Source organism: Podarcis bocagei, assembly GCF_964188305.1.
Source record: "Podarcis bocagei genome assembly, chromosome: 7".
Lineage (NCBI taxonomy): Eukaryota > Metazoa > Chordata > Lepidosauria > Squamata > Lacertidae > Podarcis > Podarcis bocagei.
Genome location: NC_138132.1, coordinates 41,502,774 through 41,528,613, shown reverse-complemented (window position 1 = coordinate 41,528,613; position 25,840 = coordinate 41,502,774). Strand labels below are relative to the sequence as shown.

The following is a 25,840-nucleotide window of genomic DNA, read 5'->3' as shown; positions in this document are numbered from 1 at the left end:
CAAATTTTCAGACCTGCACCTCTTGGAAATCTAGTTTAGCCTTCACAGACCATTTTAGCACAGTTCAAAAAACACTGTCTGACAATTCCCACCCAGGATAGCTGTTTGGTGGGAATGGGAGTTAATCTGCATAATCCTGATGTAACTGAAATGCTCACCTTTGATTTTTTTTTTAATTAAAAAAAAACAGAGGTCAGACACGTTTTTAGGATTTACAAATCATATATGCGAGGAATTTTAAACACAGCTAAGCTCACTGATGTCACAGCAGGAGGTACTGCTTTCAATTTGCAACATGAAAGCCTGCCTGATACTGTATTTAAAGCTATCCTCTTTGACTGATACAAAGAACTCAGCGTTGAATTTAACAGCATCCTCTGGATGCTGACCTGGTGTTTGTTTCCAAGCCCAACTGAAGGCACTCACACTGATGTTCAAAGCCCTCCATGCCTTTGGCCCCAAATGGCCGAAACACCGCCCTGTTCCCTACAGACCTTCCCAGATGTTAAGATCAGTAGTGTCTCGAGGGGTGGTAACATGGGAGAGGGCTTTCTCTGTCACAGTGGTGGAATTCCCTCCCAACAGAGGGGCACCTTGTGCCATCGTTATTCAGCTTTCATCGTATGCTAAAGACATAGCTCTTCCCAGGCCTTTGATCTATTTTACTTTTTTGTACTGATACTTTGTTTTAAACTGCATTGTTTCTACTGCTGTAGTGTATTTTGGGACCTTATGATGAAGGATGAGTAAGAAATCTAACAATTAATTATAGGGATCAAAATCCCTAAATTCCCTATATTTGGCATGAAAGCTAAACCACAGGAATTGCAAATTGAAGGCATCAAGTGAAAGATGGACAGTAAATAATTTCCAACCATCGTCATACATGGAGTAGACCTAATGGATACAATAGGTCTACTCTGAGTATGACAAGCCTTCAATATCATCCAGAAATGTAAAGAGTTTGAAAACACAGTAGAAGTAATAGTTCTGAGGGTTCTATTAGATCTTCTGGTCCTATGAATTTTCCACCCCCACATCTTTGCATTCAAGTAGGTTTTTTTTTCAAGTCCAAGTGAAGTTATTCTGTCTGGAAGCTGGAGCGGGAGAAGAAATCGGCAAGTGGTAGGAAACCACTAGAGACAAGGTTTACTCTTTAAGTCTTTAAAAATTTGCTTGTAAATTTACTATGCAAATTTGCTATGCAAAAGTAACAGCACTCCATGACTAATCCCAAGGAATCCTACAATTATTAACTTTGAATCACCTCAAATCAGATCATCTCTTTTCAGTAAATCTTTTTTTCCTAGCTAGTAAGATTGAGATTCTTTTCTGTCTTCTTCTCTCTCACTCACTCATGAACAATTCTTCTACTAAAGCCGCATTCCTGTGCCCAATTACTGGGAGTAAACCTAATTGCCCCTTGCTTCTGAGTAGACATACATAGGATTTTGCAATAAGAGGCCTGCCACTAGCGAAGGTGGTATTTAAACTTGTTCTACTGCAGATATGAAGTCATTGTACCATATGGTAGGGTGGCTGTCCGCTGTGCATTGGCATTGTGACAACAGACTTTAACTTACACGAGTAATGGGATGTTTACTTAGCAAATGCAACACACCTTTCTGCCTGTGGCTATCATCCAAGCAATTTGAATCACCGTACAAAACGATCCTGCCTCCACCTTCTGAAGGAACTTGGAAGAGGCCCAAAATGGGGACATTTTCTATTATTGCCGTTTCCTGCTTTAAAACTTCAAGACCTAGAGGAAAGGGTGGAAAGGAAAATTGTCAAATAGCAATATCCCAATGATCTTGCATAACCTGGGTAGTCAAAAAGCACTGGCTCAAACAAAAAATTTAAGACGCATTACATTTCTACAGGATGGAGTGTGTGTGTGTGTGTGTGTGTAAACAAAATGGAAAAACCCTCCCATCACCTTAATCCTATGTATCTTCATCTATATAATGCTGCACCTCTGCACTTTAAATGATTTCCTATGGCTTCCAAAGGACAGAAGAGTTGTAATTCTGATGCACATTTATTTAAATGGATTTACAGTGGAAATGTGGAGTGTTGGGGAATGCCCATTGCTCAGTGGTAGAGCATTTGCTTTGAATGCAGAACGTCCCATGTTTAATCCTCACAGGCACCTCCAGATAGGCTTAGGAAAGACTCCCTGTCTAAAACTCTCAAGAGCTTTGTAAAATGGTTAAACAGGATCTAAACAGGTCGCAACAGGACTGAAAAGCCAAATACAATACCACCAAATTGCCATCATTCTTCATTTTGCTTCCGTGAAAGATAAGGGGAAATAATGAGCAGCGAGCAATGGCTACACAAGAAGGCAAATGTAATTTTCATTATAACTGTAACTTTCTGGTTTATCAACAGTCATAGTTAATGGTTCAGCATAAAAGGAAAGAAGATTAGGAGACTAATTTGGGGAAACCATTTTTTAAAAACCAAAAAGCGACTTCCATTGTCCTTTCTCTCTTATCAAAAGAATTGTAGCAGAGTCCTTGTATCAAAGCTGCACGTGAAGAGAGCCACACGTGTGTGTTGGGAACAGAGGTCAAAAGTGATTAACGGAATAAACAGCAGCTCTTTTTCTTGCTCATGAAAAACTGCAAGTTGCTTTTTAGACTCCAGTGATTTTACAAAGCAGTGCTCCTGATGCAGGGCTGGAGGCAGGAAGAAGCCTATAATGCCCAAGGGTTAAGTGCTGTGGCCCTCTAGATGTTGCCAGACCCCAACTATCATCAGCCCCAGCCAACATAACCATCAGCCAAGGATGATGGAAGCTGTAGTTCAACAGCATCTGAAGAGCCACACGCTAGCCTCTCATGCTTTACTGTCCATGAGCAAACCCATACTCACCAGCTCTGCTCTCAGATTGTGGAGCTCTTTGGGCAGGGGAGTGTTCCTGGGATGGGGTGGTTCTTCAGGGCAGGAGATCCACATCTCGAAACCCACCTGATTCAAGTTTGCAAACAACTTTACCCAAAGTTATTTGGTAGCCACTTAGACCTTCAAAGTGGTGAGCCATGATGTGGCTGTAAGCCTTCCCAGTGCAACACTTTTGGACACTTTGGATGAACAAAGATTAGCATGGAAAGTGGCTCTTTGCTTTTATTTTACTTGAAAAATTAAGTGAAAAGTTAACCCCCGTCATGCCCAAAAGGGCTGCTGGAAGTTAAATTATACAATGAACCGTAATTCCATGCCTACCTAGGAGGAATATGAAATGAGATGCAGCTCTGTACCTTGATCCTTAAAGGTCTGTGCAATCACAATGCCATCTTCTGGAAACTTTGCAATACTACATCCGGAGGCGTAGTTCACTGCAAATAATAAAAAAGGGAGCAATTCACCAATTCTAGGTGATGACTACAATCTTGCAGCCATTATTTGACTGGTGGATTCAAATCAGCCACCTAACCCAGCCACAATACCCTTTTCATAGCTTTTGGGCCTATGCTGAGAAAGCTCTTGTGCCTTCCTTATACACGTGCATATAGGATTGAAGCCTAAAAGGTGCAAAAGAAGATCTGTTACTAGCCACAACTTTTCCCATTACAGGGCTGCAGTAATGACAGACTTTGAACCAGGTGCAATTATCCCTTCAATATATACCTTAAAAGACACAGGTATCCTTTCAAGATCCCGATCTGGCAAAACGTCCCACAGACTCCAACTCCCTTGTCTGCCTCACTATTCCCATTGCTATTATTAGTAACTGCTCTTGTTTTTGTTATTATATATATTACACGCTCTTCACAAGAAGGTCCCAGGGTGGGTTACAGAAATAAAAATACTGCATTAAAATTGCTTAAAACAAATTACAATCACAACTAGGGTGGGTCATTCATATAAATGAGTCTCTCTCTCTCTCTCTGTGGATATAGATATCTCCAGTGTTGAAGGGCAGGGTAAAGAGGTGCATACACTGAACACTGTACAATTAAGGTGTCAAATGCACCCCTGTGGGAATGGAATCCCACAACTTAAGGGCTGGCAAAAACAATGAACTCTCACAGGCCACCACCCACAATAGCTTCTGAGAGTGGTGGAGCTATCAGGGTGGCCCCCTCTGCAAACATCCTGTCCATCAGTCCTGTGGTAAGGGAAAAGAGAGCCTGCTTGGGTCAAACTACACAGGGCGAATGGACACCATCAACCCCGTGAGGAGGAGAGTGAGGCAAGCAAGCAGGCCCGTCCCAGTTACACTGTCCTCTACCTACCCTACCCACCCCGCCGCCCGTGTGTGAACTTTACTTTCTGTATTATTTATTTTAGTATTTTAAAATTGTGTCTTGGTGGACTGGTGGCATATAAATGCAATAAATAAATAAGACACCCAGTTGACTTACTTTCATGACTTGCCATGGTAAAATCCCCTTCATACAGCCCGTCACTAAAGGCCATGCCCCACACGGAGAGAAGATCATTCAGAGCTGGAATATTAGCTCCCCCAGTATCAGGCATCCACCATTGCCTACAAATGCATCACCACAAGGCAAGTTATCACAACCCAGAAAACACTATGATTTCTTTGGTGGATAAATCTGAACTGCCACGACCCACACCTAATGTCCATGCTGACACAGTAATCACCAAAGACAACAGGATTCCTATTTGGAGAAGCCTCAGATATGCAGAGGTTTTACAATATTCCATGCGCATCTGCCAATGACTGAATAAGTTTGCCTAGGCCTCTTTTAAAAAAAGAAAAACAGCTGAAATTTATTATTATTGTTGATTAAACTTCTATATTGCCCTTCATCCAAAGAACACAGGGTGGTTTGCAATATAAAAACACAAAAATACATACCATAATAACAAAACAAAAATAAGTCCCCCACCAGTTTATGAACAAAACAATATTTCATGAATTCATTTAATTAGCCAAAGGCCTGGGAAAACAGGAATGTTTTTGCCTGGCACTTAAAGATATGTAACTAAGGCACCAGGCGAGTCTCCCTGGGGAGAGTATCCCACAAACAGGGAGCCATCACAGAAAAAGCCCATTCTTGTGTTGCCACCCTCCAGACCTATCGCAAAGAAGGGACACAAAGAAGGGCCTTAAATGATGATTACAGGGTCCAGGTTGCTTCATATGGATGGAGGCAGTCCTTGAGGTATTGCGGTCCTGAGTCACTTAAATATTTAGATCGATTTAAGTTTTTCAATTTTGTACTAACATTTTAAAGTTTCCCTACAAGTAACAAACTACATCAGCCAACAACCACTTGATTTTGAAATCCTCTGACTGACCATCTAGAAAATTCTGAAATAAAAAATCTACCTCTAGGTGAGCTGTATAAAGGAAAATATAGGATACAGCAGGCAATGGATTCAATCTGGCCAGTTCCTGAATATCCATACCTTGTGTTTTCATCATAAAACTTGACTTTCCTCATCACTGAGGTGTTGTACCAGTCACTGAATATTATGAGTGACAGTCCATTGTCAACATCCCTCCTCAGTTTAGTTATTTCTTCTGGAAAATACTCTTCCTCACTGTCCACCATCAATAAGGTCCCTGCAGGAAAAGGGGAAAAACAATTCAGAATGACAAGAACCTGCCCAACATCACTTTGCCCCTTGCTTGCTCCCAGACCTTTTTATGAAGAGAGACAGAACAATGCTTGGCCCAAGTTTTTGCCTCAGAGAGCAGATAGCCAGTGATTCACATCCTGTCCTTTCTCTGCTGTAATACTGGGTTCTCTCTTTGACTAAAGACAGTCAGATTTATCCCCCTTTCTTGGCTTCTGTGCCCCTTTTCAAGCAGCTTTGGCCAGGCCTACCTCCTCTCCTCTCACTCCCAAGTCTCATATGGTGATTTTCCTCTGGCTTAAGGAAACCAGCAGCCTCCATTTGGCTCCTCTCCTGTTTTGGCCTTACATATTTCTTTGGCCATCCCATCCTCAATTTGAGAGCTTGGACAAGCTCGCCTCCCCAAAACTGCTTTGATATATAAAAAGCAAGCTCACAATTACTTACCATACTGACTGGCATCGAAACAAGTGAAAGGTGAACCAAGAACTTCAACGAAATACCCCATACTTCTCAGATGTTGGTACATATCCCTGAAGTTTGTGTGGATGTGGTCACCATTCCTAAATAAACCAAGTGAAGTATGTAAACTGATTTTCTTGTCATAATACTTTCTAAGGGTTTTGGTATCTTAAAGCAATATATGTGCACAGTTTATGGACAAAGCCTATCACTTGTGGTTCAGGACCAATAGCAGATAAGAAGGAATATAATTTGAAATACTGTGTGTATATAATAAACTACAAAAAAAAAAATTCACAAGGTATGAAGGTGAGGGGGGCTGTTTTATCCTGAAGGCCACATTTCCTTCCAAGGGCTGCAGTGGACAGGGCCAAAGAAAAAACTACATTTGTATAGTAGGCTGGTTTCCATACATACCCCTCTGTATTCTTCATCAGAAAAACAAGAGGCATTTACCAGAGTTTAAGGAAACATTCAGAAGGCAAAAGCATTTGGGTTGCAAAGCTGAGTCAGTGAGATATATGGTTTGGGGGTTTGTGCAACAGCTTAGCGTCATGGCTTAGCATCACGTGTGAACCAGACCACTGCCATGTTCAATGACTTTATATCTTGCTTAAAGCAGAACAAATCCCAATAGGGATTTATTTTTAGGATATATTTTGGGGAGGACAAAAACGGAAAAGGCAAATTACACAAGTCATTAATTTGAGGATGTAGTTTACCTCTATTACTGTCACAATGACAAAGACCTATTTTCTTTCTAAGCTAGGATTAAATACTGCAATTTGTGAATGAACCAGATTTTCATGGAATGTCAGACCCGAGTTTATAATTTCCCTTAAACTACAGAAGATAAGGCAAATCTCCATGTTATCTTGAAAACAGAATTGTATTTCCTATTTTGTCAATGTTATTACATGCCAGTATCATCATCATCACCACCACCACCAATTATCCACCCTTTACCCTAAGGTTCCAGAGTGGGTCACAGTATTAAAAACAATTTCAAACAGTAGTAATGGTCAGCAATGCACAAAACACACACCAGTCTAAGGGATCATTCTTCATCCTCAAATTATCCCTTGGAAAATATCCTGGTGGATAGCGGAGATTGTGATATTGATCCCAGAGGACACGCTTACTACGTGGGGGTGTCGGGATAACTTTCACTTTTATTGGGAGTTTCACGGTTGAAGTCTGTTCAGCGCCAGCTTTCGACTGAAAGAAGTAGAAACAAAAAGGAGCCTGTTGTACCGCAGAATGCTCCCCCAAACAAAATCCAAACTACAGAACATTCAACTGATAAATATTTTTTAAAGCTGTCATTCAAATACATTCCATCCCATCCCTTACCCCACCCTCACAATCTCACAGTATAATACTGTGGTGTAGTGGCTTAAATACGTAAAATACAGCTTAAAAACCCCAGTAAGCCACAAAGCTCACCAGGTGACACTAGCCAGGTCACTCTCTCAACCTTGCCTATTTTGCAAGGCTGCTCCAAGACTACAACAGCACTCCAACCTCCTTGGACAAAGGGCCAGATACAGACGCTGAACTATTTCAGATTTTGTGCTTGTATTTTCCAAACAGTATTTATGCCATGTACTGAAAGGATGGATTTTGTGTTCAAAATCAGATTGTAAGAAGAGATCATCAGCTGTCCAGAGAAGAAATCTTCAAGAGTCACACAAAGTGTGTTCAAAGTACCTGGGCAAGACTAAAGCACTCCTTTGGGTCCCATGGACTTTAAAGCTAGATGATGCTGTTTTGTTCCTTTGTTGTTGGTGCCCACACCCCTAACATACATCAATATGCCCAGTAGGTTTAGATCTCAAGGCCAGCCCCACTTGGTATGAATTAACAAAAGCATTTATGAAAGCAACCACAGACTGGGTGAGGAACCTTTTTTGATCAACCTTCCAGGAGGGCATGTCAGAGCTAGACACAAAACTCGGCAGAGCAATGAAGGTCCATTTTACCTTTCTGCAGCAGACTAGTTCGTGTACACACACTCACCCCTCTCTATCCTCCATCCTTTATCCAGGCAAGCAAGAGGCTTTATCAAAGTTCAATGACATAATCCAGCCAAGCAAAAACATGCAAGGGGTGTGTGAAGCAGGTGAGAGGTGTGGTCTGGGGTGAGTGGGTGTGGCTGAGAAACAGTGTATGGGCAAAAGAGAGTCCTACATGACAGAAGGCTGGGAGGGCTGCAACTGGCACCTGGACTATGTGTTTCCTGCTGCTGGTCTAAGAAAAGCACATGGTCTAGCAGAGTCACAACCTTCAGAATTCTATGTTAGTTTTCAGACATGGAAAGAGAACACTCTTGGCTTTTGTTTGATCTTTAAGCACCCTAATTCAACTATCTAGCTACATTTCATGCTGCTGTATCAATAAGGGATGCTAAAGTTATATTACTGGCATGTGTTTCTCTCCTAGTAGCATTTTTTTTTAATTTTTTTTTTTTGCTCAGTCATGTGCCATACTGTGCTAGGGTAAACAGCAGCAGATTATGGCTTAATAAACAGCAAAGTAAGAAATACCTCATTTTCGGCCGGAGAGGAAACAGTGATCATGACGTGTCCTTGTGCAATGCCTTCCCATGAGGCTGCTTTCTTTGCGACAGAAATAGAAATTGCTAGGTACCCTGACCAAGGCCATAAAACGGGGGAATAGGAGAAAGCCACCTCAATGTAATCTCCATTCTGTGGTAAATAGGGCTGCCAGTCGGGCTAGATAACACAAAACAAAACGTGGCTTGGTTAAAACACTGATGGATATATAATTATGACTCTGAACTAGCATGATCCCTATTGATGTCTGTGTAACACATTTTGTTCATCAGAACACTGGATGAATAAAGCGCCACTTCCATGGGCAGCACTCAAGAAAACTCAGCAATGCATTTTCTGGATCTGCTCTTCCTTACTAAATAGGAATGACATCACCTTTGACCTGCAGGTTAACAAAGGTGGACTGGAGAGCCCTTTTATGGCATCCTGGAAGCATAGGCATGAGGGAGATCTACATGATGATCAGGAACTACACACAGTATTTTGATATACTTTGCCACTTTCCAGAGTGTAGTGGAAGCATTCCATCAGAACTGGATGCAACAGTAAGGCAGACTGCTGGTCTTCCTGTCCCCTACCTTAAAATGCTTATGCTGAAAGCTTACAATATAAAAACATGGAATCATGTACCCAATTAGCACAAAGTTAAAGCCATTTAGGGATATATGATGGCAAAATGTTCTGCGCTAGAACACTGTTGTGCTAAAGAATGCACAAGCAGGTTGCTGGTAACTTTGTTGTGCAATATATTGTGGAATCTGTTGTGCAACAGCATTAATGATTCCTCTCTTGTGCAATACAAAAACTCAACTGTCCTCTAGCTCAAGAGGCTTTATGCCAGCAGACAGAGAATGCTGGTTACAGCCCCATGTTGCTGCATTCATCAAACCACTTAAGCGTTCTCAAAAATTAATTGTCATGTTATCCTAACAGCAGATTTTGAAATTTCTTGTATAAAATTGAATGAGGGTGAATCGACTTAAGTTTCAATGGGATGCATATATTTAGGATCAGGTCTTCTCAAAACATCTCATCTACAGGAGGAAAGAGAAGCTAACATTCTGTAGAATAAGGTTCAACTCTTTCAAAGTCTACCTTGTCTACGATTCTTCCAGTGACTCCCATTCCATTAAGGATAGTAACGTTCACAATTGTTGGCATGCCTCCATAGTAGATAGGTTGGGAGCAGTATGGCCACATGTAAGGGCATTCCGTCAAGTCGATGTAGCTCGGACTCAAACTAAACAGTCAGGAAAAAATGAATACATGCATAAATACAGTAAATAAATAAACATGCTTTGAGCCTAAAAGACCAGTGTTTTAATCTTCTCCATTAAATCCCAGACTTTAAAAACTAAAATTGAAATTGTAAATACACCAGGCAGAGTCAAAGATGCTTGTATTATTTTGAATCAATACCGTCATGGAAATAATAGCAATACACATTCTTTTAGAGCATAAAGCTATCCACAGGGGTGGACAGACCTCTGGCTTCTTGAAACTACTTTGTTTTTTACTAGAACCCCAAGATCTACTTGCCAGAACTAGGTAAAAAAGGCATAGACCATGTTCACACTCCCATTTACTGTACACTCAACTGTGTTTCCAGTACTCAATCATGTGTTATCCAAAACACATATGCATCCTTTTCCTGCTCTTATCAAATACTACTGTTTGATGCAATGTTTGTCTATCAATGATACAGAATGATGGGACTTCCAGGGCATTCATTTTGGGAAAACTAAGATGGTGGCTACAATGGTGGCCTCTGGAATCCTGAAGGCAGAGACCTCAACATGTGTCACTATCAGTGGCGAGTCCTAGCAGGCATCACCATCAGCAATGGTCCCCCAGCCCAAAGTTACTGTATCATGATGCTGGACCACTTGCCAGGGTGTCAATTTGCACAGCAAAATGCACCTCCAGCTCTTGACCACAGTTGAGAATATGATAGCCTCAACCATACACAAGCATAGCTCATTCTTTTGCTGTTTTGTATTTAAAGTGCCAAAGGTACTAAGCACTGTATAACCGTTAAAAATCACAGGCCTTGCCTGCAGTCTTACAATCTTGATAATAAATATTTTTTGTAAACTGCTTGGAGATTTTCTTACAATCAAGCAGGACATATATTTTGTTAAACAGATAAATAATTTGCATTTTTATTGAGCTAAGGTTTGCCTTAAGCAAACCTAATTAGGCAAGTGTAAACTACTGAAACCAGCTCCATCAGGCTTTCGGTAGCAGCTATTACAGTAGGCTGCAGCTGTGAAGAGATGAGAAGCAGGGCCATCCCATCAGCTCTCCTGCAAGACCAGCTCTATCAAGCTCCTCCCGTCCCTAAACTGCTTTCATAATAACTGGTCATTATAAGAACTATTTAAGAATTGGTGCCTGTGATTATTTACCACCACCACAACCCTTCCGTCCCCATTACTTTTTTTCTCTTTTGTGTTGTGAGTTTTTGATTGTAAGTCTGAGGGCAGGAACTATTTTAATTGCCTCTACGTTTTTTAAAAAACAAAAACTAAAAACCCCTGGATAAGCCTTTTCAGTGAGGTGTGGGTTAAAAGTGCTCACAAACAAATAACATAGCAAAACCTTCGCTTAATCACAAAAGAAGTTCAGAGATGGAAAAAAGCTGAAGTCAGTTTAAGTTATCTTGGCTGCGCCAATGCATTTTTGGATCAATATATATTTCATAACATAACAAAAAAAAAGGTTTACTTTGAGTTATTAAACCATGCATGCAGTCTTACCTGGCCTGTGGTTTATAACTATTGAGAATCTGGTAGGCTCTGAGAAGATCAAGTTTGCCATGCCCTTGCTCAAACATGTTGACCCCAGGAAGTCGTCGTGCAGATGCAATAAGGGCCTGTTTCATACTAGCTGGATTCACCATTTCACGCTTCTGGACTGTGCTAAAAATGAGAAATAGTTGTAATGTTATACTATTGTCCTGGCATCAATCAAGCCAAGCTGAAGTTAAAAATGAATCACAGCCTTGTTGTAATAATTTATTTTATTCCTGCAACCTTTTCTAGTACATTTTACTGAAGTAAACACTGGAGAAATTGGTATAAATAGTACCTTCTTTTAAACACACACACAAAAAGTACATAAAATTTTGCCGTCTTCTTTACTACCCCAGGAATAATTCACCAATGCCAACACAATATGGGACGCGGGTGGTGCTGTGGGTTAAACCACAGAGCCTAGGACTTGCCGATCAGAAGGTCGGCGGTTTGAATCCCCGCGATGGGGTGAGCTCCCGTTGCTCGGTCCCTGCTCCTGCCAACCTAGCAGTTCGAAAGCACATCAAAGTGCAAGTAGATAAATAGGTACCGCTCCGGCGGGAAGGTAAACGGCGTTTCCGTGTGCTGCTCTGGTTCGCCAGAAGCGGCTTAGTCATGCTGGCCACATGACCCAGAAGCTATACGCCAGCTCCCTCGGCCAATAAAGCGAGATGAGCGCTGCAACCCCAGAGTCGGTCACGACTGGACCTAATGGTCAGGGGTCCCTTTACTTTTACCTTTAACAGAATACCAATTGAATTGGACTGCACATTGGCACAGAAAATTGAAATACAAATTTTAGAAGAAATATAAATACATAATACAGCTTCTACCAGGGCTCAGACAATTTTGTTCTACACTCCAGTCCTATGCACATTACTTAGAAGTAAATCCAACTGAATACAAATGTAGAATTTTTAAACCCAGATTTGGATATCTTGTTCTCTACAGCAATGGTTCCCAACATTTTGGTATGGCAACCCACAAGTGATGTTTGATGATAGTAAGACATAGTCTCAGATAATTATTAACGATGCAGCCTGCTTCTGTATTTTGCCATCATAGCAGTCACTGCTGAAAAGTCTATCTCACAAACATATGTACCACCAAACATCAGCACAGGCATTGCTTCATTATCAAGTTCAGTATACTCCGTAATAATGGAGTAATTTTGGTAGCATGAAGCCAACATTCAGAAAACCTTACTTCCAACAAATTATTTTTGAGGACCCAATTAGATAACAGTTTAATAAGTTCAAGGACAACTTCATGGCATCATTGCAAATGGTTTGCGAATGCATTCTAACTTTTCTTCAGCAGAAAAGCAGTTGACAAAATTTTGACAAAGCAAATGCCAAATCACCTCTGGCTTAACTATTAACTAGCCCTGGCGGATCCGGTGATGGTTTGCCACAAGATTCTCGTACAGGGAATTGTTTTGAGTGACTATTACTGCTCGCCTCTGTTGTGCAGGTGCCTGTGTGTCAGAGGCAAGCAGTTAACAGTTGCTGAAAACAACTCCCTGCATGAGCACCTTGTGGCAAACCATCATCGGATCTGCTGCCAGCCACCACAGAACAGTTCTTGAGTTTTTTCAGATGCTTGGTTACAAGAGACAAACACAGCATTTTAATATAGCAATGAAACAAGAGTTGGGAAAGGTATCATTATACCAGTTAAGGATTAACATCGATAATTATTTGTGGTCTGTGGCCAACTTGCGCAAGTTTTGCAACTTATTTTCAGGCTGTGACTCATAGGCTAAGAAATGCTGCCCCTAAAGCATCAAAGCTTCTCTCAGTAAAATGAAGGTCACAGAAAGAGCAGATTTTTTTAGCTACTTCAAATTTTAAAATGTTGTTATGAAACAATATAAGATGGTAGGAATGTTAGATGCAACAACCAAGCCTGTTAATTTTTTAACAAAACAATTCCAAATTCATAGGACAACGCAGGAAATGGGTGATCAATTCATGCAATAAGCTTCCTTGAAGTAGGACACTGATTAAGCAACTATTAGTCTAATGAAGCGCTTTTATATTGATTGTAACAATTTCTTAAAACTGATAAAGCTACAGGTATCCTTTGAACTTGAAACCTGTGGAGCCAGAATATCCTCAGTTCAAATCTCCCTTCAGCCACTAACTCGCAGCAACATCAAGCAAGTCACTTTGCTTGCAAACTCTGCTTACTCTGAAATCCCAGAGCATGCTGTGTTTCCAGAACAGCTTCCGGGGGCGGGGGGTGCTTTTCATGGCTAATTGAGACTAACTGATCCTAAACCAGGACTAGCCAACGTGATACCCACAAGCACACATGTGCCCACAGAGGCCTTCCCTGGTCCCCACAGGGTTCCCACTCCCCCACTGAAATTGTATGTGGAAATAGCATCCTATGTTAGCCAGCAGAAAAACTTGTGGTATGCTTCCATGTGCTACCCACAGCAGTTTCTTCAGTTTGCATATGTACTCATAGGCCCCCAAAAGCTGTTGATCCCTGCGCTAAGCCAATTCATCTTTATTTAAGTAAACCTTTGTGGTGCTTGCATTCTCACTGAGTACTTACCTTACTAGCAGGGTGACAGCACCTGCCACCACAGGTGAGGCCACACTGGTCCCAGAAAGAGAGCGGCATCCGCCCTTCATGCCAGAACCTCTTACTCCGGAGCCGTAAGTAACGATGTCGGGCTTGACTCTGCCATAACCTCCAGGCAGTTCCTTGGGAGGAAAACAAAAGAATTTCTGTTATTTATACAGCTTTTGCCAACTTGGTATCCTCCAGATGTTTTGCACAGCAACCCTCAGCCAGCACAGCTGCAGTTAAAAACATCTGGAGGTCATCAGGTTGGCAAAGCTTGCTCCAACACAACAGGCAAAAATCTTGCTGTTCTTTTATAAACTCAGCATTGGCCACAATTTTTCAGATTCTGAGATGATTGCCAATGCTTTTTGTTGAATGTTACTATACGCCCACCACACACACTCACTGCTGCTGATATCAGAAAACAGAAAAGAAAGGACAACAGCAAGATTTTTTACTAACTTGAAAACTATTGTTTGAATATTGCAGGGGAAACTGTCTACTTCCTGAATCAAAAAGTAACTTTGGGGTGCTTGAGATGTTACTGTAGTATTAATGTGTCGTATGCATCATCAACAAGATGATTTTGAAACTTAACAGAGAAAGATTCTGCTTGTTGAATTTATTTTTATGTTTGATGTTGTCTATGTATACAAACATTTTTATAAACAACTTTGTATTTTTTAATTAAAACATGAAGATGCAAAAACAGTGGGTTTCTTGTTCTTCTGGCACTAGAGGACTGAAATTACTATAAATGCACTCAATTCATTACTGCTGGTGCAACATCATCATGAGTAAATTTATTCAGTCACAATGCACTGTGTCTCTCAGCATCTTTGCAATATAAAACTTTCCCATAATAATAATGATGAACAATTTCCTACTTACAAATAATGGGCCCTAACCATTATTCTGATTTTTCTGGTTATACTGATTTATTTATTTTTTAATGCGAATTTCCTTATTTAAATTTATAGGCAATCCCAAAGACTCAAGTCAAGGAATAAGAGGAGGCAGGGCTGGAAAATTAGCAAAGCTAAGTAAAAGCCAATCCAGATTGAGTAAGTTCCCACAGCCTTTCCTGTCTTAACCCTGCTTGCATGCTTCCAAAAGCTGCTCATGCTTGAAGATGCTTACCCAAGTGGTCATTCCCCTTGATGAGAACCGAGCAATGTTATCTTCAAAGTCAATGCCGCCTACTCCAATCACATCCATCTGGTCAGCAGGATTGTTGAGTGTGCTGAAATTAGTATTGCATTGTTATTTATCACAGCCCTACCTCAGCTTTGTACAAGAAGATGAGGGCAAATCTACATAGTTCTGTTCCCCACCCTTTTACTTAATCCTCCCAGGTATTTTATGAGAGAGAGACATAAGAGAACAGGCCTTGATCACCTGGTGAGCTTCACAGCTGAGCAGCGATTTCAACCAAGATTTAGAATCAAGGAGTCGGACAAGGTCTTATAAAACATATATTATTTATTTTATTAGATTTCCTACCTACCCTTTCCTAAAAGGTCCTAGGATCGGTTGCAACAATAAAATATACAATCATAAAATGTTTGTTAAGCCACTTTGTTAAACCTTACCTGCCTTGCTAAGTACCTGTCATCAGAATGAGCTCTGTTGCCATAGAAACAAAACCAACTTTTTACATTTTTTTCTGAAGGGAAAAGGTGTTATTTTATCTGTGGATGTTACTTTGAAAGAACACATCATTGGCACTTACCCATATAAAGGGCCATCATTTCCAATAGCAGAGACCATGATCACATTGTTGGCTGTCAGCTCCCATACCTGGAAAATTAAGAAACTCAGATTGCTGAAACATACTAACAAGTGATGGTGATGATATATCACAATCTTTACAACCCAGAATTACAAATGAATAGCCCCCTCCCTGAGAGTCTCAGAAACCAATCAGTAACATACTAGGAGGTACCTGCTTGTATCTCTCAGGAGATGCTAACAATGAAAACAAAGCAAAACCTGGTTAGACGCCCCTACAGAGAGAGGGGGGGAGAGGGAGAGACCCATTTTGTGACCTAAAATTCAAAGTAACTACACAAATCAATACTGAATTGGAATTAATGAACTCAACAAATGGATACCAGATTGCTGTAAAAGAGTATTGTCAATAACCACATCCTTAAATTTAAATCTTTCCAAAATCTCACTATTGTAACACAAGCTGCCTGGAGGAAATGTGAAATAAATTCCTGCTGTTCCAATGCCACATTGAGGCCCACATATAAATTCATTAGTGCTAACTCAAGCAGCCTTTAAGCCACAGTTCTCACTGACATAATCAACTTCTGTTTAGGCGGCACCACTGAAGGTGGGTAACTCTCTTCCAAAGAAACCTAGTATTTCCACACAGAAAAATGGATGGGATAAACTCCTCTGTGACATGACAGTTTCCACTGCAGAAGGATCTGTTGGTTGGAGGAGGAGCATTTGATCATGTGAACATTTTGAATATTCCTTAGAGAAAGCATGGCTGCAAAGATAATAGTGTACATCCTAAGACCCCATTTTTCTTCTTTTCTGAGCAGCCTCCTGAACCTACCTACAAAATCTGTTTCAGGGGCTAGGGTGAACCTCTAGGACAGCAAAGGAGGGAGGAGTCTTTTTTATGTGAATAGTAGGAGCCATTCCATTTGCAGAAGGGCTACTCGGGATTATTCTGCAATGCTTATACAGTCGTACCTTGTTTTGCATCTGGGATCCGCTCCGGAGCCCCGGTCTCTAGCCGAAAAGGATGCAGGGCAAAGTGTCATGTCTGCGCACGGAGCGGTTTGCGTTTCTGCACATGAGCGAGCTGCAAACCCAGAAGTAACCCGTTCCAGCACTTCTGGGTTTGCCGCAGACGTTCACCAGAATGGACGCTAGACGAGGCGGACAGTCACAGAGGTATTACTGTACAGTAATACTTGTAAAGGCACTACAAAATTAACCCGAAAGCTTCAAAGGCGCAGGATAAATTTACAAAAGCCACAATCGGATGCTACCCAGGCCTTTCCTCCACTTCACACGTACCTTGTCGACAAAGGGATGATCCATGAAGTCGGGACCTCCAATGCTAAGGTTTAATACATCTATCTTCTTCAAGATCGCATAGTTAAAGGCATCCAGAAACCAAGATGTGTATGAGACCTATTTAGGAGGGAAACTTGTTTAAAACACCAAGCACTGTAAGAAATGAAAACATTTTTAACAACAGAGTTCCGCCCCCCCCCCATAAAACCACTTCACAACCCAAACAATCTCACATATCTCTTAGCATTCTCAATTATTACTTTATAAAGCCACAATTTTGCTTTTAAAACACAACTCGAGTTAATTGCATAATAAAAACAAAACCTTCTTTGAGAATTGCTGTAGGTGATTTCAAAATATGTTAATCTGAATGTTCTAGATTGAAAGTCTTCAGTAGTTACCAAACTGAACACCATGCATAATGTAGCATCTTATCTTACAAAACTTGCATTGATGTTATCTGAGGCAGCATACCTGGTTGTTAGTGAAGACTCTAAATATGTGCAGTTCTGAGTCTGGAGCAAATCCCTGGCATTCTCTCATGCTAGCAATCACACCCGCTACAAAAGTCCCATGACCCAGACCTGTTGAACATAAACAATGCTTTAAAATAAAGTTCAAAACACTACATCGCTTTTACAGATATTTCAGCTGCATTTCCTCAGCGATTCCTTTTTAACACAGCCTCTCCTTCTTTAAAAGACTTGACAAATTCATGGAGGAAATTCATGGAGGAAAACCACAAATTCAGTGGTTACTAGGCAGGATGGGTGTGTTCTATCTCGCTGTCAGGAGACAGTATGGCCCTGAATATGGTCCTGTTAGGAGGCTTCCCATAAGCAAAAGGTTGGCCTTTGGGAGAATAGGATGTTGGATTAGATGGGGCTTTGGCCTGATCCAGCAGGCTTCTTCTTATGTGCTTTTGCAGTCTCTCCTCCCTTAGATTATAAAGTTCCTCAGAGAAGGGGATGCTTCTCATGTTGCCCTGTAAAGCACTTCATACACGGATGCCACAATGAATAATAAACCAGCAATGACCAGGTGTGCAATTTTAAATGTGATGAGGAAACTCTTTCTGTATGCAATAAGATTAACCCGCCTAGAATATTGTGATCCCAATCCATGGTTTCATAAGCACTCTGATTCCTGTAATGGGGATGAGTTTGCAGAACACTCCCCAATATGGCTGTGAGCCATTTTATGCACAGGAACGATATGTACACATTGGAGCACCCACAAGTACAAAACAGCCTCTAGATCAGGGTTGCTGATTTAGAAGTGGCATGTTTAAATGGCACCTCCAAGTAAGCATTTATATCGTGCTCCTAAATGCACTTGGGACTTAATTCAACTGACATTAAGGGAAAGTTGCAGAAGAACTGGCAGAGGAAAGAGGTGCATGTGCCACATGAAGTGATGTTGAGCTGGAGTAAATTCACAATTTTTACCATGTGCTGCATTTGTAACAGTTTGGTTTAAATGTTTCTTGAATTATAATAATGTACTAGATCACATGCCTCCAAGGCCCGCTTTGACGGCTGGAAAATGACTTGTAAAGGTAAAGGGACCCCTGACCATTAGGTCCAGTCATGACCGACTCTGGGGTTGTGGCGCTCATCTCGCTTTACTGGCCAAGGGAGCCGGCGTTTGTCCGCACACAGCTTTCCAGGTCATGTGGCCAGCATGACTAAGCCGCTTCTGGCGAACCAGAGCAGCGCACGGAAACACTGTTTACCTTCCCACCAGAGCGGTACCCATTTATCTACTTGCACATTGACTTTGACGTGCTTTCAAACTGCTAGGTTGGCAGAGCAGGGACCAACAAACGGGAGCTCACCCTGTCGCGGGGATTTGAACCACTGACCTTCTGATCGGCAAGTCCTAGGCTCTGTGGTTTAACCCACAGTGCCACACGCATCCCGGAAAATGACTTAGGCTTTTACGAATAAATGTTTAATAAATGTACAGACACACAGACCTGTCTTCAGAAACCATTTGTATAGCAAAATAAAAGTAACAATGCAGAATCAAATTAAAAATACCACATGCTACACTAATCACATGCTGCACTGAAGGAACCCCGAGAGCCCTAAAGTAGGAGTGAGAAACATGGGGTCTGCCATGTTTGTTGGAGCACTGGGTTGTGCTCTTGGGAATTGTAGTCCAACAACATCTGGAGGTTCTCCCTCCCTGACCTTAAGGAACAGACATTTCATTCTAGCCTTACCTATATAGCACTGTAGAACACAACGGATAATTCATATTGTGTGAAACAAACCCTAGTAATGAAATAATGAAACTCACCATCATCCAAGGTTCTCTCATTAGTCCAGTTTGTTCTCTCTTTTACATTTTTGAAGTGAGGATGCTTCTCGCTAAGTCCAGTGTCAAAGACAGCCACTTTTACACCAGCACCTATTTACACAGAAGCAGATTTATAAAATTACAGATGAGCAAGAGACGTTTCTTTTGTAGTCTAAAGAACATATTCCTGAATGCAAATTGATACTAAGAGGTGCATAAATCTTATCCAATGCTTAGTAAAATGTTTTCTCTTCCTAATAGCTAGCAAGTCATACAAAGCTTGCTACATATTTTCATTGAGCCTAAATAATGTACTAAGAACACTTCAGCAGGGCCAAATTTAAAGGATTTTTATTGCTTTACATTGTAAAAATAAAAAATATCCTTTTCCCCACTTGAGTATTAGCATTCTGGAAAAGATTATCAATATTTATGCAGAGAAGCCACTCAAATGCGCTGCAATGGCAAATACGATCTTATGCACTATTTTGACTTTGCTTTCTGAGGTATGTATTACAGCTTGAATAATTAGCTTTGTCGAAGATGAAAATATTCCCAAAGGAAAGGTCACAAGAACTAGCCTACAGGGACCTAGACATACATTAAGAAACTTATATCCATTTTATATTGTCATGGTTTCCACAAAGAACATATTTATTATTTTTAAAACTTCCATATCATCTGCTTTCCTAGGAACTCAAGTTGGCTAACGAGAAATAACACAAAAGGTATTATTTCACAACTGCAATTTGGGGAGGATGCTTCAAACCCCTAACCTTGGCCTTCTGAGAACTGCAATTCCTAGGGCTCCCTGGAAAGAGGTGATGACTACTGGACCAGTTCAAGTCAGTGGTATGAATGTGCTACCTTATTAAGGGATACAGATCCTCTGGAAGACTACTTGCAAGGGTATATTTTCTGCTCATAGGAATGTACTTGCTAGTCATTCCCACAACAAAAGCACCATGTCAGAAAAATAAGCTGTACACTGATGTACTCAAGTGAGCAGCCTTATTCTTTCTGTGATCAAGGGTACAAATTTCCATGAATCTCAGAATACCTGTAAAACCCATTTGCCAGAGAACGTCCGCCTGAAGCGTTTGAGCGACTTGCCGGGGTATGGCTCTCAGCAAACGCCTACTTGAGTGCCTGCCTGTTGCGTGCCAAAATCCAGAACCCAACGACAAACTTGCCCTTCTCAGAGGACGAGACGACTGCCATTTCTGTGTCCATCTGGTTTCATTGCAGGGAAATGCTGGATCAGCTAGATATTGGAGAGTTGAAATGTTTTAAAAACTAATCACACTGTCCAAGCAGCAGAATAATAAGGAGATTTAAGTAAATACAATGATCTCCTGCCACTTCACTGGAAGAATGACTGAGCCTACTTACTTTCAGTGTACTTGAGCGAGCGAAATACTTTTCTTTGGGGGGTAACTCGTTTGATATTGGGATGATCTTCAAGTGTCTGCACTCCATCTCTCTGTTTCTCGTTGATTTGGATCACCTCAAAATCACTGGGGTAGTCACTGGCTGGGTTGTTACGGGGTACAATCCTCCAGTTCTCTATGTCACTGCTTTTCAGAGCTCTTGAAATAAATTTGCTTCTTGCTTGGGCTGAGAAGTAACCATTGAAAGCCACAATATACTCTGCAAAGAGACCACCACACATTAGAAAAGAAATCTGAATCAGAAGTTGCAAGCATGGCATTTGCAGAGAAAGCTGCGTTATAACCCTTTGTCCCACTTTACAAAAAAACAAACTATAAGATCGCAGCTCGCATAACCAAGTACAATACCAAGGCATGACAATAACCAGAATTTAATAATGAGGTTCTCAAAAGGAAGACCCCTGGTTTCAATTTAGCCTGTGGCGACGTAGCAAAGATCATGGCTCGTAACACAGAATTTGAGCAGAGTGATTAGGGTTGGGGGAATTCACAGAAGATAGGAGGGCCTCTCCAGACAGCCATCCTTCCCCTGAACTATTATTTTTATTAAAAAACCGAAGAAAAATACTTTTGGCATTTCCCAGGGATTACAATTAAAACAGGCATAAATGTTAAGTCTCATTACCATGTTCCACTACCGTCGAAGAGAATTCCACTTTCAGTGTAAGACGTGAGCATTCGGAACACAGGTGGCTCTCATGAGAAGAATTCCCTAGTCTGGTCCCCAGATGTTGTTTGCCGCAGAGAAGGATCGCAGTCAGGAACAACCAGGTGTGTGTAAGCCTCATGGTCATAAAAGAATATGGTTTCATCCCCAAAATTCCATGCATCAAGTTACATGTTGTTTTTCCATGAATCAGTTCCCTCTTTTCTTTTTGGTTTCAAAAAACGGTGCCTTTTTAAGTGCTTTTTAAGTGGATAGTCTTAAGGTTTTGTCCAAAAGAAGCAGAAGTCTTGCCTTCATGGTCTTTACCAGTGAAGCCTAGTAAACAGGCTCATTTCTTTCTGCGTTTTTTCTCCATCTTTGATTAAAGGATCCTGTCACTCAGGATTCAACAGCTGAGTCCTGTACTCCATTTCGGATAGGTGATGTAAGGCCAAAGCAGAATTGCCAAGATCTGTTTCGTTGCTGGGTTAGGGTGGTGTTTTTAACAATACACCCTGCAAAAATAAACATCCAATTACATAAATGAAATATTTTCTAATTTAATATTTTGACAAATCACAAGGTGGTAATAATATAGGCTGCAATTTCACACTAAAGTGAAAAACATATGCCTGGATTTTACATAAGGCGGCAGCTAACTTTATGTTCCTTTACACAAAAAATAAAATAAAAATCCAACATAGAAAAATAAGTATCAGAGGAAAGGATCCTAGCCTAACCTTCTCCATGGCAGGCTAGTTTTCTATATGCAAGCAATCTGCACATCAGCAGCAGCAAATTTATTGTAGCAGCTATTTAAAATGCACACCAAAATTTTCCAATATATGAACAGTAAGTAATACAATATATAATTTTTTTGAGACAACAGAATAAAACCTCATTTAAACTAAAACTGAACTGAGCACACTTTTAAACCTCTCAGAACCTACACTGGTTCTTTCTGTTTGGAGTTCTCTTGCAGCCAAAACATACAGAACTGTTCTATATATAGACTACATATGGGTAAACATCTTCTAGGAGAAAACAGATAATCTCTTGATCAGAGTAGGTTGTTAAACCAGACAAAATATTTCTCAGGTAGGGGCTCACATGACAAAATGGTTCTCCTTGCACACAAATTACATGCAGGCAATGTGTTTGTGCAGAGAACCATTTTGTCAGGTAAGCTTCCAACTGCAATCTGAAATGGTTTACAACTTTAGTGAGAACAAGACCACAGGGAGAGCAGGGGGATCTTGCAATTAAGAAGCAGAAGGTGGGGGGTGGGGAGAGATATATTGTGTGTTTTCCTTTCATTTCCTTGTCTCATCTCCTCTTAAGGGCTGCTAAATGCATTATGTTTTTGAGTATATCCGCAAGTTATCCTAAGACCCCAGCATGTTTTCCAACCACACTGAATTTCTGCTTCCCTTCTTTCTCACTCATACACTGTCATAGTCACAATCACACACACAAAAGCACCATGCCTGCATGATGTTTATCTCTGAGGAGGAACATCTACTGCTTTCTACCTCATGCCCTTCAAGAAGGCTGTGTAGGTGTGCTTAGCTGCTTACCAGCATAGGACATTTACACAGGTTATTTTTTGGAGGGGGGGTGATTTAGAATTTTAGAACATAACCTTAGCCCTCATACATCCCACAAAAGGGAAATTTGATCAAAGAAAACAAGTAAATGCTGATTGATAGAATTCCACTTCTCGCTGCTGTGGTACACCTGTGCTGGACTGCACTACTTCAGAAATGCGAGTGAGAGGATGCCTAGTATCATAGAACCCTCTGCTATGCAAAGAGAGTTTGGATTTGATATCCCGCTTTATCACTACCCGAAGGAGTCTCAAAGCGGCTAACATTCTCCTTTCCCTTCCTCCCCCACAACAAACACTCTGTGAGGTGAGTGAGGCTGAGAGACTTCAGAGAAGTGTGACTAGCCCAAGGTCACCCAGCAGCTGCATGTGGAGGAGCGGGGAATCGAACCCAGTTCACCAGATTACGGGTCCACTGCTCTTAACCACTACACCAATAAAAAAATAAAATCTACACACTGAAAATTAGGTCAGAGTGAAGACCCCACTAAGAACACAATTTATTACATTGATATGCCATATTTCCTGAAAAGGAAGTGGAACAAACACATGGCTCCTCACCACCACCATTTTATCCTCATAATACCCGTGCAACAGACATCAGGTATAAGAGATGGCAACGGACTCAACACAACCAAGTGAGTTTCGTGGCTAAGTGAGGGACTGAACCCAGGTCTCTCCATTCCTGGTCTGACACTTCAACCACTAAACCGCACTAGCTGACAAGCTAGTTTTCTGCGTTGTCAGGTTTGTTTATTTATTGAATATGCTTTCATATTCCCCATCTACCAAAAGCTGCCAGGTCAGGGGAGACACTGCCTTAAGGTACTTTTCCTTGATATGCTAGCTTTCTCTGTGTGGGGGAGAGGGAGAGAAGAGAAACAGGGCTCTTCCATGATCTTTGCTGAGAGGCTAGCTGCCTTCCAAACTGTCACTTTGCAGCAGCCATTCCACTAGAGTAGACTATATAAACTATTTTCATTCTAGCTCACAGTTACAAGAACTGTAAAAAAAAAAAAAATTAATGTCTGATCATGCTTATTTCTTTCTTCCTCCCCATCCCTTTTCACTTGTGCACTGTGTCCCTTTTAGATTGCATGCCTGGGGGCAGAAACTATCTTAATATCTATTTCTGTATGCTGCTTTGGAAGCCTTTACTGACAAGAGTGGGCTACAAAAAAGCTTTAAAACATGTAAGCTATAAATAGGGGAAAGTGTTCCACCTGGTTACACCCCCCCCCCTTGTGCAGTACAGCCCAGAGCAGACATTAGTGTTATTATTTACTTAAAGCATTTATACCCCAGCCTTCAGCCAAAAAGGCTCTTAGAAGTAGCTTACACAAATCAGTGCTAAAACAGACCCTGCGCTCAGGCTCATAATCTCAAAAAGGCATGACACACAAGGAAAAAGGAACAGGAGGGAGGAAGTGAAAGCAAACTGTAAGCTCTTAACATTTAGAGTTCTAATTAGAGTTCTATAGCTCTGTGCATGCAGATTCTGGCTGTCTAGGCAACTCCCCACAGAGGAAAGTGGTATCTCCATCCATCTTGCCCTTGAAAAAGCGCTTATCTTTCTTTCCCCAGATGCACAGGCTCTCCCACCACCATTACAGATCCAGAAGCAGAGGCGGTGACAATGTCCAGGCTGAGGAGGCAGGGCAACTGACTCACCCACGCCTCTGCAGTTATCACTGGGCTGAGGAAAGGGAAAGGACAGCAACAGCCTCCACCTGCCTTGGACTCTGGCTTTGGGCCCTTCTGCTGATTGCGCCAAGCAAATGCGGAGCGAGGACAGTCCCCACCGGGTCACCTCGGCCCACTCACTCACTTTCTCTCAGCCTCACCTACCTCACAAGGTGGCTGTGAGGGTGAAGCGGGGGAGAACCATGTACGCCACCTTGGAGGAAAGGTGGGATGTGAATATACGCAATCCTCTCCTGTCTGCTCTGTCTGCTTTCTGTGGGCTCAGACACCCCTCGAGACGTCGCCGCCAAACCCCACACGAGAGCCCCCGAGGTGGGCGCCTCTCTCGATGTTGGGGTGCCCCATACCTTTGCGAATCAAGTCGTCGGACCGAAACGTGCCTTCACCCGATTTGGGGTGTGACAGGTCCGAACGCTCTTTTTAAAAATAACAACAGCAGCAACACAATAACAATACTTTTCGGCTTCTGCGAATTCCCAGGCCGCTCAGCGCTAGGAAGTCAATGAGGACCAGGGAGCGGGATCCGCTAAGGAACTGCGCCCGGTGCTGCCCCCCAAAATCCACCCCCCCCCCTGAAACCAGCGGCAGTCCGGGCTCCGGCTGCTTCCTTCCCCCTGCTCCGTGAGAGGGAGGCCCGGGACGCGACCACAGAACGGCTGCTCCCCCTTCCTCCCCGTCCCTGCGGGCCCGAAGCCCCCCTCCAGCAGCTCCCTCGCCCGCTTCGACCTACCGGCCACCGAAGCTTCCGCAGGGCGCCCCCGGGCCGTAGCGGCCTCCCCTGACAGCCGGGTCCGGAGCTCCGGGTGAGGCGAGCGCGGCTCCCGTCCCGCAGCCCCCCGCTAACCCCACACCAAGCAGCTGGCCTGGGCTGCGGAGGAGAAGCCGCCTTCCATGAACGCGAGCCTGGCGCACGCTGGGACTTGTAGTCTCCGCTGGCCCTCGCTTCGTAGGGCGGGCGGGCGGGATGGACTACATTTCCCAGGAGCCTCTGGGGCTCTAGCGAGCTCGTTTGCGGGTCCAACGGACGGAGGCCTCGTTGGTCCCGTCAAAGAAATCGAAACTGCCCCCTCGGAAGACGTAAACAGAAGTCCTTTGCTCTGACGGCGCCACAAGAA

At 42.2% G+C, this 25,840-nt stretch overlaps 1 protein-coding gene across 2 annotated transcripts in view; it reads right to left on the bottom strand.

The window, feature by feature from the left end:
* Window positions 1-25,640, bottom strand: part of MBTPS1 (membrane bound transcription factor peptidase, site 1) — a 30,351-nt gene extending 4,711 nt beyond the window's left edge. The window contains exons 1-19 of one of the 2 annotated variants that reach the window (XM_081200818.1): window positions 25,456-25,640; window positions 21,395-21,930; window positions 20,711-20,968; window positions 20,379-20,582; window positions 19,319-19,429; window positions 17,489-17,598; window positions 17,015-17,131; window positions 15,705-15,772; window positions 15,113-15,215; window positions 13,958-14,109; window positions 11,357-11,518; window positions 9,693-9,837; window positions 8,568-8,756; window positions 7,067-7,239; window positions 6,007-6,122; window positions 5,389-5,545; window positions 4,374-4,498; window positions 3,267-3,344; window positions 1,622-1,762 (exon numbers count right to left, since the gene is read on the bottom strand). In XM_081200818.1, coding sequence (XP_081056944.1) covers window positions 1,622-1,762; window positions 3,267-3,344; window positions 4,374-4,498; window positions 5,389-5,545; window positions 6,007-6,122; window positions 7,067-7,239; window positions 8,568-8,756; window positions 9,693-9,837; window positions 11,357-11,518; window positions 13,958-14,109; window positions 15,113-15,215; window positions 15,705-15,772; window positions 17,015-17,131; window positions 17,489-17,598; window positions 19,319-19,429; window positions 20,379-20,582; window positions 20,711-20,968; window positions 21,395-21,599 — 2,614 coding nt within the window. In that variant the 5' untranslated portion in view covers window positions 21,600-21,930; window positions 25,456-25,640. Of the gene's footprint in view, window positions 1-1,621; window positions 1,763-3,266; window positions 3,345-4,373; window positions 4,499-5,388; window positions 5,546-6,006; window positions 6,123-7,066; window positions 7,240-8,567; window positions 8,757-9,692; window positions 9,838-11,356; window positions 11,519-13,957; window positions 14,110-15,112; window positions 15,216-15,704; window positions 15,773-17,014; window positions 17,132-17,488; window positions 17,599-19,318; window positions 19,430-20,378; window positions 20,583-20,710; window positions 20,969-21,394; window positions 21,931-24,869; window positions 24,889-25,455 lie in introns of those variants that run through there. The other variant, XM_081200819.1, reaches the window with a different exon arrangement.
* Between the last annotated feature and the right edge of the window lie 200 nt (window positions 25,641-25,840).